Source organism: Podarcis gaigeae, assembly GCF_964106915.1.
Source record: "Podarcis gaigeae genome assembly, chromosome: 9".
Classification (NCBI taxonomy): domain Eukaryota; kingdom Metazoa; phylum Chordata; class Lepidosauria; order Squamata; family Lacertidae; genus Podarcis; species Podarcis gaigeae.
In genome coordinates this window covers 37037748-37049539 of record NC_139685.1, presented here as the reverse complement: position 1 = coordinate 37049539, position 11792 = coordinate 37037748, and the positions used below count along the sequence as shown (strand labels likewise).

The window sequence follows — 11792 nt, the reverse complement described above, 5'->3', positions numbered from 1 at the left end:
GGCCGCGCTGGGAGCGGGGTCCGGGGGAGACGCCGAGACAGGGCCCCGCTGCCGTGCCCCAGGAAGGCGCGCAGGGCCAGTAAAGAAAGACGCGCAGCCCGATCCTCCGTAGCTTTGGCTCAAGGCTCCCCGCGTCGCTGCCTACGGCGGTTTCATCGACGCGCCTTTTAGATTCATAACCGCTTTGTCAACAAACCCGCCTTTCCCCATTTTTCCTCTTAAACCCAAAACACTTCTCAGCGCGCCCATCGGTTGGAGAGCTTGCGTGCGCCCAGAAGCTCCAGAAAGAGCGTTTTCTTCGCACCAAGAACCCAGGGAACTCGACTCCGTGCCAGAACGAATCTCTGCCTTCTCTTCTCCCTCCGCGGTCTGCAGTGCCGCGCGGTTAGGTGGTGGATGAAGGGGAGAAGGCGGCCCTGGGGAGGAAGCAGGGGCGAGGATCTCCGGGCCCTGCTTCTTCCACCCGCCCCTGGCAACGCCCTCCAAAGCGCGACCCAGACGGGGAACCCTTCTCTGAAAACACCCTTACTTTGGATATTAGGGGGTTAAGGAACTTCTTCTCTCGCGGCGTCCTTCAGATAATGAGCGTTTCCTACTTTATTCAGCCTTGCTTGAAATAGAAGTGGGAAATCTTTTTTTATATAAAGAAGAAGAAGGTGGAAACTTTCCGCCACGGGCGAAGGCGTAATTCGCCAAACCGTCACTAATTGCCTTGTGCTTGACTTGGCTGCCAATCGGTTTCTAATTATCCCACGTTTCGTGTTTTATCTAAAGCTAAATCAAACTCTTGCTCTTTTGGGGAATATCAGCCAGGCTTCTGTTTAAACGGAGCGTTCAGAAACTCTGCCTTCTGGATTCGCGGTGGTGCAACAGGTTAGTTGTAATCCATTTGGCAGATTCACAATTAAAGATTATTTGAAAAGACCACTGAACCCACTAGGAGCTACTCCTGAGAAGATATGTTTAGCACTGCGTTGTTAGAATAAATTGTTAAGTATTTATGTGCTGGTTTTTTGGATGCATAGCTAATGTATAGAAACCGAGAACAATACAGTGGTACATCGGGTTAAGTACTTAATTCGTTCCGGAGGTCTGTTCTTAACCTGAAACTGTTCTTAACCTGAAGCACCACTTTAGCTAATGGTGCCTCCTGCTGTTGCCGCTCCGCCGCTGCACAATTTCTGTTCTCATCCTAAAGCAAAGTTCTTACCCTGAAGCACTATTTCTGGGTTAGTGGAGTCTGTAACCTGAAGCGTATGTAACCTGAGGTACCACTGTACCTTATACCAAATCAGACCATTGGGCAATCTAACTCAGTGTCATCCACTGCTTAGCAACAGATATCCAGGGTTCAGAAAAATAGTCTTCCAGTCCTAGCTGGAGAAGGGAAAAAGCGAAAAGGCGGATCTAGACGGATCCTCGTGAATTCATATGATTTTTTCATTCAAATTAAGTAAAACCACCATGATACTAGTGTAGACCATATCTTACTCTGTAGACAGCATCAAAAAAAGCATGCATCCACTATTTCGTGGGGCCGCAGGGGCACAAAAACCTGGTTAAAAAACACAGATCCTCATGGATCCTCATGATTTTTGCACACATCATGGCCAGAGGCACAGCATCCACCACAAAAAATCACAGATCCACAGCTTCCTGGCCATACGGGGGCCCAAAAATATGGTTTTGAAGCACGGATCCTCATGATTTTTGCACAAGATCAGCCCAAAGTCATCATCAGATCAAACATCATGGCCAGGGGCACAGCATGCAACACAAAAATCACGGATCCACGGCTTCCTGGTCATACCATGGCCCCAAAACATGGTTTTGAAGCACGGATCCTCATGGATCCTCACACTTTTTGCATTGGGCCACCCTAAACTCACTGTCAAGTCACACATCATGTCCAGGGGCACAGCCTGCACCACAAAAATCATGGATCCACGGTTATCTGGCAACGCCATGGCCCAAAAATGTGGTTTTGAAGGTCGGATCCTCACGGATCCTAATGCTTTTTGCATTGGGCCACCCCAAATTCACTGTCAAATCACACATCATGTCCAAGGGCACAGCCTGCACACACACAAAAAACTCGGATCTATGGCTTCCTGGTGATACCATGGCCCAAAAATGTGGTTTCGAAGCACGGATCCTCACGTTTTTTGCATTGGGCCAACCCAAACTCACTGTCAAATCACATGTCATAGCCAGGAGCACAGCCTGCACCACATAAACTCGGATCCACGGCTTCCTGGCAACTCCATAGCCCAAAAATGTGGTTTTGAAGCACGGATCCTCATGGATCCTCACGCTTTTCACATTGGGCCAACCCTAACTCACCGTCAGATCACACGTCATAGCCAGGGGCACAGCCTGCACCACAAAAATCACGGATCCACGACTTCCTGGCCACTCTATGGCCCCAAAACATGGTTTTGAATCACATATCCTCATGGATCCTCACGCTTTTTGCATTGGGGAACCCCAAATTCACCCTTTATTCAAATATCTTGTACATAACCACAGATCTGACCACAAACATTATGTATCTACTGCTTCATGGCCCTGGCCAGATGCTACCCTGGATATACAGACCACTTTTTAGGTGGGTGTGCTGGGCTGGGATGGAGGAAACTGAGTCGGCCGAATTTCTATTAAAGATGGTCTTCCAATGGCTGGGCCAGAATGATTTTGGTTCGGTTTGCCTGCTCCCAGCTCTTCATGGGGCGCAATAGTCACCTGTAGCCGCCATCAGGAGTCCCGGTGTGATCCTGGCTGCTTCTGTCTCTATGGAGGTATTGGTCACAAATGTAGCCAAACTGGCATTTTTTAATCTATGTCGGTTAGGAGATTGGTACTGTATCTGTCACTTTCCAACCTATCCATGGTGATCCATGCAATAGTCACCTGCAGACTAGACTACTTTAACTTGCTGTACACCTGAGCCGGGGAGGGCAGGGTATAAATGCGATAGAGAGAGAGAGAGAGAGAGAGAGATGCAGGCTACCCTTGAGACTGCTCCAGAAACTCCAAATGGTCTAAAATGCATGGGTTCTTACTTGGACTTTGTGGAGAGCCCACATTCAGTTTGTTGTTCATCAGCTGGATCGGCTCCAGGTGGAGTATTGAATCAGGTTCAAGGTTTGGGTGCTAATCTTTAAAGCTCTAAACAGTCTGTGACCTTTCTTATCTGTGGGAATTATCTTCCAATACAACCCCCCCCCCATGACTGTGACACTCATCTGACAGCAACCTACTGGTGGTCCCTGGCCCAAAACATATCCAGCAGTCCTCGACCAGAGCCAGAGCCTTTTTGGTGGAACGCTTTGTCTAATGAGACCAGGGCTCAGTGCAATCTATCTCAGTTCTCTCACTTGTCATGGTGAGTGGGCTTGCACATTCATATGACCCTTGTGAGTGAAGCCGTCGGGAATCTCGTACTCCCAGCAGGGTCACCCAAGGCGGTAAGGTCAAAGAAAATTAAATATGCTCAGAGTCCTGTAGTGATTTAATGCTCTTTATTGCAGCATGTAAAACAGTGACTGAATTTCCCCCCAAACCTCAGGCCTTTATATACATTATTTACACAATGAGTCCTGTCTGATTGGCTGATTCTGCTTTCCTCCTGGAGCCTGATTAGTCTTTTCCTGCAAGCCAATCAGTTCTTGCATTCTAGGATCCTACTTGCCTATTCTTCTAGGATCCAAGCTTAGTACATAACAGGGAAGGAGCTGGACAAAGAATGATCCAAGAAGTCCTCAGTGGCAGAACAGGCGGGTGATAACAAGCAGTGTGTTACAACGGCTGTGAAGGCGGATGAAGGCTGCAGCAGATAGGATCCACCAGTTCGTCATGACTACTCATGCCATCAGAACAGAGCCCTACTGCGAAGACTGTGTGTTGGTCAGCATGCACTGATCTCTACACATAAAACAAATTCACGCACAGGCGTCTTCCAAAAACCCAACCCAACCCCCGCAAACCCTCCCCCCCATGGCGATCACTAAATGGCTACGGAGGCAGGAATGTGAAATCTGGAAGCCCCTAGCCATGAACCGACACATGGGCGGTCAGTCATTCTGACTCAAGGAATGAGGCAGTTGAGCACCTCAGCAGCTGTATCCATGACTGAGCAGCCCTTTTTAGGATCCACTCTTCTCACCCAAAAAAGGGGAAGGGGCTGGAAACGGTGCCCTAAACATAGTCTGCCTCCCTTTTTCCCTGACTGGATTACCACGCCCAGTGGGGTCACCACCCAGGGGTCGTAAAAGACAATTGAACTTTCGAACATGGAATATATGGACTGTCAGATAACACAGACAGCGAACATCCTAAACGCAGCGCTTCAAGACTCTCAAAGAGCAGGCGAGGGACAACTGAAGGAAGAAAAAGGAGGCTACACATTCTTCTGGAAAGGTCAATCTGAACAAGAACATTGAATACATGGTAGGCTTCGCTATGAAAAACGACCTTGTGAAGCTCCTGTCAGAAGTCCCTACTGGCATTAATGAGCGATTCTCAACCCTTCAAATAAAGCTCACAAAAAACCAACAGACTACTATTATAAGCACTTATGCACCAACACTGGATGATGATGAAGACATTAAAGAATTTTTTTACTCTCAGCTGGATACCATCCTATCAGAGACGCCTAAGGAAGATAAAATTATCCTTCTGGGTGATTTTAATGCAAGAGTTGGGTGAGATTTTGATCTGTGGCCTGGGACTATTGGGAAAGAAGGAGTTGGCAACAGCAACCAGAATGGAATCTTACTTTTGACGATATGTGCAGCGCACAACCTTGTTATTACCAAAACACTCTTTTGACAGAAAGGCATTCTCGGTCAAACCACTGGCACCTATTAGGCTATGTTATTGTCCGTGCTAAAGATCAACGTGATGTGCTCCTTACCAGAGCTATGACGAGCACCGACGACTGCTGGACAGATCACCAACTAATACGCGCCAAGATGGCTATCAAGATTATACCTCAACGCAGGCTTCAGGGAAGAAAACCAAGGCACAAAATGAACACTCAAGCCCTTCACGTTCCCCTTAAGCGGGATTGCTTCTAAATGACTCTTAAGGACCATCTGCTTTCAGAATTCCCCGATAACATCAAGGAACACTGGACCAAGCTAAAAACATCCATTATTACAGTCTGTGAACAAACTATTGGATACCAAACCAAGACACACCAGGACTGGTTTGATGAGAAGGACAGTGAGATTGAATGCCATGGTTGACAAGAAAAGGAAGGCATTTCAGATCTGGCAAAGAGAAAGAAACTGTGCCACTAAGAAAAAAAAATATGCCAATGCTAAGAACCAGAGAACTAAAAAACACCTGATGGATTAAAAAAAAAAAGCTCAAGAGATCCAGCACTTAGCTGACACTCATGATGCACAGAGTTTCTTTAAAGCCACAAAGACCATCTATGGACCAATAAATCATGGCATATGCCCCCCTACACTCAGCAGATGGTACCACACTTCTAAAAGATAAAGAAGCTATTGCACTGTGCTGGAAAGGACACTGCCAACATCTCCTTAACCACAACTCCCCCATAGCTGCTGAGGTCCTCTCACAAATCCCGCAAAAACAAATTAGAGATGAGCTTGCAGTATCTCCAAATCTGGGAGAGTTGTGTACAGCTATTAACCAAGTGAAAAACAACAAAGCCAGTGGACCTGATGGGATACCTGCTGAAATCTTCAAAGTGGGTGGAATTGAACTTACACAACAACTTCACAAGCTCATCAAAAAAATCTGGGAGAGAGAAGCGATCCCAGCAGACTTCAGGGATGCCAAAATTATCAATCTCTTTTTAAAAAGGTGACAGAACTGGGTACAGCAATTGTCTGCTGCAGTGGGGATTGCCTAGTGATAAATATGCTGTTTGCTTGAACCTGGAGGAAAAGAAAGACCCCCCCAAAAAGCTGTAAGAGAAGAAGTAGGTCCTCTCCTGCCAGTTGGCATTTTACATCATGAGTAAAAACAATGGTTTCGTCTCCCGTGGTAGCTAACTGTACCATATAAACTACCCAGAAGCAACATGGAGGAAAGTAAGACACAGAATGGGCCAAACTTGAATGAATCCATGTATTTGTTACAGTAAATTTATCTTTCCGCTTTCTCATCTGTGCCAGTAAGTGCATATGACCCCAGTGATAACTCCAGTTGAAAGGTGCTTTTTTAAGAGATCTGGAAGATCAGAAAAGTGAAACCTCAGGTGCCAGGGCAGAATGTCTCCACATTGAGCATATTGCAAAAGAAGTTATCAGAGCATGGAGTTCAAGACATTTCTGTCCGAAAGTGGTTGTAGCTGGTGAAGCTGCTGGAGCTGAAAAAGGCACTCCTAGCCACTGAAGTCATCTGAGGGTCCAATGACAGTGTTAAATCCAGGAATCTCCAAGCTTCTTCCAGGGGAGTGCAACCGCATCCAGGGCAGGCCGTCTCCCCACCTCTTAGACATGAGAAATGAGGACACGCAAAACCTCTGTCTTTTCAAGATTCTGCTTCTGTTTATTGGCCCACATCCAGCCCATCACTGCCTTTAAGCACTGGTCTGACATCTCAACCACCTCTCCTGTTTCAGATAGAACAGAGAGCCAGAGCTAGGTATGATCTGTATATTGATGGCACTTTGTTCCAAATTTGTGACACCAAGAATCAGATGCCTGAGGTGACCACTATGTCCAATGGTAGGACTGGCTGCTGGGGTGAGGCAACAGTAAGTAAAAAGGCTGCCTATTTAGTTGGTATCATTCACGAATAATACTACAGTATGTTGCAATTCTGAAGAGAAGCCCATGTGGTTTGCTAATCCCTCATCTCCATAACAAACAACCCCTGATTCATTCATGTTAAGCTGTTGGCAGAAATCAAAAGTATAACAGGAATACATTTTCACCCTCATGAAAGAAAGAACTAGCAGTGGAAAATCATGTCTTGGCCCTTCTTATATGTGGTTTGTAATCTATGTTCAATACATCTGATTCTTGGGAGCCAGAGTTGCTGTCACTCAAAATGATGGCACGTGCCTCTGCTGGTATTAAGGCATATTATAAACTAGGGGAGGCAAAGCAATCTAAAAGTTACAGTGGACAAACAGTAGGAAGCAGCTGTTGCCTTCATGCTTCTGACTTCCCAGAAAGCTTTGGCTGGAAATAGAATGGACCATCAATGATGATATCACTTCCTCCTTGTGATACGCAAATTCCTAAACCAGGGATGGGGAAACCTGTGGCTTTCCTCATGTTGTTGGACTTTAAATTACATCCATCCCAGCCAAGATGACCAGTGGTCAAGGATGGTTGGAATTGCAGTATGATGGCAAACATTTGATGGAAAACAGGTTACCTACCAGTATCTTAATCTATTCTCATTACGATCATCATGGTAGATGTGAGAAGAGCCTGTGAGTTTTGATTCTTTGAGCATGGCAAGTTGATCATATGCAAACACTGCCATGCAGAGAATATAATTTTGCTGGGAACCATGAGAAAAAGGACTTCTTAATGCATACAGAAAATTAAATAAAGTATAGAGGCATGGTTGGTGCACCATAGACTGGAAACCAAAGACAGTTTATCAAGCAACCTCTACAGGCTAAAGTGCCATGGTTAGGAGAATAGGCTCGTAGTCTTTAATCAGAGTTATTTTAGAACACAGTGTCTCTCAATCAGTTGGAAAGAACAAAATGATTGTGTTCTCTTTTTTTATTAAATGCAAAATACTTGGGACAGCAATGGCGCCACTGTCTGGCCTTTGGCAGATTTCAGGCTTTGAATGAGTAGAACATGAGAAAGTGTGTGCCTCTTTGTATAAGTATAACCAATGAGAAAATATAATACATGAATCAGAAAGGTGGAGTCTGGGTTTGCTCAGATCTCTTACATCCTTCAGGCTAGCCCTGTTCGCCTAAGCAGGTTTAAGAATTCAATATATGCTTACTACCCATTTTTCAGAATGGTGTTAGAAAAATTATCCCAGGCTGTTTAAAGTATATAAGAGGTCTGGTTATTTCACAGTGGGCAGGGAACTAGTGAAGCCTGTGACCGAGATACAGGCAATCAATAGCAATTTTCATGCTGACAAAATATAGGCACCTGCTAGAGAACTTAAGCTGCTGGAATTATATCATCTATCTCTATTTGTTTTTCAAGAGTGCTGTAGAACTTAATGATCAAATATAAGGCAGTAACCTTCAGGGAATGTGTGGTGTCGTTTTGCAAAAGAAAATGGTATTTTATTACCAATCCATTTCAGGCAAAAGGGGATAGGGGGGAAAAGTAACTCACAACCCCAGCATGTTAATTGCACACAAAATCCCTTATCTAATCAGAAGAGGTCCTTACTTCACCCTAGTAACCAAAATCAAGAGCCATCTCTTGACACCACTGAAGAGCTTTTTCACATTAATGCTGACTGCCTAGTGAGAAGAATCAATTATTGGAATAATTCCAGGGAATTCTGTATTTTTGTGAGGTTTTTATTTTATTTTAATTTTTTAAAAAGAGACTGGTATTTCATCCCAGCAAAATTATATATAAGCAGACAAAATACTGATCCTCAAAATACAAATAATACAGCCTCTGGTAGCACATATGCGGTACCCAAAATCTTGCTGGCACACAATCTGAAAATTTCCTTCCATAACAAATAATACAGATATTTGTGGAAGGGAAAGGCAGAACTCACATTTTGCATAATACAAATTATTTGTATTGTAGAAAGTATGGCTGCTATTAACTGCTATGTGTGGGTGGAGAAAAGGAGTCGCAGTACAATAAAAGGGGGAATGGTAAAATAATTTTGTAGTCTCATTGGTTCATGCTTTAGTTGAGGGGCTCCCAAACTGTGGTCTGTGAATCACCAGTGTTTTGTGAGCTTCATTCCTGTTGTCTGTGGCATTTCTGTGGATTTGTGGTTGAAGGCAGAAGATGGCACATCCATCACGTTAAATATCCATACTCATTTCAATTGTATTTTTATTGCTTCTTTTCATTCTTTTATATTGCATTTTATTGTATTTGAAATCAAAATTTAAATCATCAAGTCATCTGCCAAAAGCCTCAGCAGTCTTCAAGTGGTCAACAGGAGGGAAAGGTTTGGGAACCAGATATGATGTGCTGTACAAAAGACTCTCCTTGAAGTTCTGATGTTTCTTAGAACCTGCCTGCGTTCTCTCTCTCCTCTCACAGAAAAGAACCGTTTTCAGTACTATGGCTGGGTACTGCACAGAGTTTGGCCGTTGCATCCAAGAGCTGGAGTAGCCTCCTGCTTTTAGACAGTCAGCAGACAGTTTTTCACTTTGGTGAGCTTTTGCAAATTATTTCCATTAAGTTGATTTTACACTGCTGCTTCTTTTTTAGCTGATTGTGATATGTGTCGTTGTTTGTATTATTTATGTATTATCTTAGTTCTCTTGTTTTGCAACTTGCCTTGAGAAAGGTGGGAAATACATTTTGAGCATCATTTTTAAAAAGCTGCTTCTGAAAGATGATTGAGAGAAAAATCTGTTTTTTGAAATTTAGCTTTGGATAGAATACATTCTTTGGAATACATTTGCCACTTAACATAAGTAAAATTACAGCACCACACTTATTTATTAGGTATTGAAATGTGGTTTGCATGAGTGCCCTTGTTTCTGCAGCTGATAATCATTCTATTTCTGGTTCCAAACAGGACTTCATTATGGACAGAGACCTCAAAGATTACAGTAACAGGACACTTGCCACAGAGAACAACTCAGCCCCTTCCAAGGGCTCCCATTTTCCTACCTGGGAAGACTATAAAAACAGCGTAGATGACATTCAGTACTTCCTGATTGGGCTTTACACTTTCATCAGCCTCGCTGGCTTCATAGGAAACCTGCTGATCCTCATGGCTCTAATGAAGTGCAAGCAAAAAACCATAATAAACTTCCTCATTGGCAACTTAGCCTTTTCCGACATACTAGTGGTGGTCTTTTGCTCTCCCTTCACCTTGACCTCAGTTCTACTTGATCAGTGGATGTTTGGCGAAGTCATGTGCCATGTGATGCCTTTCCTCCAATGTGTGTCTGTCCTGCTGTCCACCTGGATGCTGATTTCCATTGCTGTGGTCAGGTACCGTTTGATCCGCCACCCTCTTTCTAGTAACCTGACGCTGAGACACGGCTGCTACCTCATTTTCGCCATCTGGACTCTTGGCTTAGCCATTTGCTCCCCTCTGCTTGTTTTCCACAAGCTCGAAGATCTCCACCTGGAAGCACTGAAAAGCAAGCGCTTGTGTGTGGAGTCTTGGCCATCTACATGCTACAGGGTTGCATTCACTATTTCCTTGTTGCTCATGCAGTACATTTTGCCTTTGGTTTGCCTCACCGTCAGTCACACCAGAGTCTGCAGGTCCGTAAGTTCCAGATTGTCAGGCAAAGAAAACAAACTGGAAGAGAACGAGATGATAAACTTAACCCTCCATGCACCCAAGAGCCAGGGGCCTCAGGGACAGCTCTCTAGCTCCGAGAGGTGGAGTTATACTTTAGTTAGGAAACATCGGAGGAGGTACAGCAAAAAGACAGCTAGCGTGGTGCCAGCAATATTAAGGCACCATCGGGGCAATACTTCTGGGGATCTCCCTGAAACATCAGGGACAGAAAGAAGTCATCTTTCGTCCAGCAAATTCATCCCAGGGATTCCCATCTGCTTTGAGGTGAAACCAGAGAGTTCTGAAACACAGGATGGGATTACAATAGCCCGATCCACCACTCGGATTAGGAAAAGGTCTCGGAAGGTTTTCTGCCGACTGACGGTGCTGATCATAGTTTTTGCAGTCAGTTGGATGCCTCTTCACGTTTTCCACGTTGTAACAGATTTTAATGGCAATCTCATCTCAAACAAGCATTTTAAATTGGTGTACTGTATTTGTCATTTGCTGGGCATGATGTCCTGCTGTTTAAATCCCATTCTATATGGATTTCTTAATAACGGCATAAAAGCTGATTTGATGGCCCTTATTCCATGCTTACAATTATCATAAAACTGCTGTAAATGGAACAATAAATCTCAAATTACTATCCTCACAGGTTCAAACTGTGAAACATATCATCTGACTGCTTGCAGGAATGCGTTACGGAAAGTTCCTGTTGGCCATTTAATGTGACAAAGGTTAACTCAGTGGTTGGATGATTTGATAACACTTCTCAGTTTGTAAACATGCCAGGTGTCAATGGTCAATCTACAATCCTCTCATCATTCCCTCTATGACAACCACTCATGTCAGATTTTCTTTCAGGAGGCATCTATTCGATGTACAAAAGAAACAGACCATTTTCAATATGTACACTATGGGTGGCATCCAGCAAAGTATTTCTGGTAGTGCAAGGATTCTGACCTGTGCAAGGGAACTTCCCCTCCCTCTACCCATAAACCCCATGCCCTCCCCAAATCTGCTCCAGAGGGTTGGGGGAATCCCCTGGACAGATTTAGAGGATGCTCAAAGAGAAGAAAACAGAGGGGAAGGTCTCCTTTGTAGTCAAAAATCCTTGCGTCAGGAGAAGCACTGTGTTGGATGCTACTAGGGCTTTTTTTCACCAGAACTCAGTTCCTGCACTTCTCAGATGCGCGCCATTGTCATTACTGTATAAGAGAACAAGAGAGGTGTTCATGGTGAGTCCCGGAACCTCTCTTTCTAGAAAAATATCACTGGATGCTACCTTATAAGCAGAAATGCAATATTGAAACGCAGTTCCACAAAGTTCCTTCTAAAGCTGCTTTAACATCATGTCAAAGATATATAGATTGCAA

General features: G+C 44.3%; 1 protein-coding gene across 4 annotated transcripts in view; it reads left to right on the top strand.

Moving 5' to 3' along the window:
- NPY5R (neuropeptide Y receptor Y5) overlaps positions 1-11792 on the top strand; it is a 26599-nt gene extending 14807 nt beyond the window's left edge. For 2 of the 4 annotated variants that reach the window (XM_083755863.1, XM_083755861.1), the window contains exon 2: positions 9694-11792. In XM_083755863.1, the coding sequence (XP_083611989.1) occupies positions 9703-11025 (1323 nt within the window). In that variant the 5' untranslated portion in view covers positions 9694-9702 and the 3' untranslated portion in view covers positions 11026-11792. Of the gene's footprint in view, positions 1-774; positions 874-9693 lie in introns of all 4 variants that reach the window. The other 2 variants (XM_083755862.1, XM_083755860.1) reach the window with 2 other exon arrangements.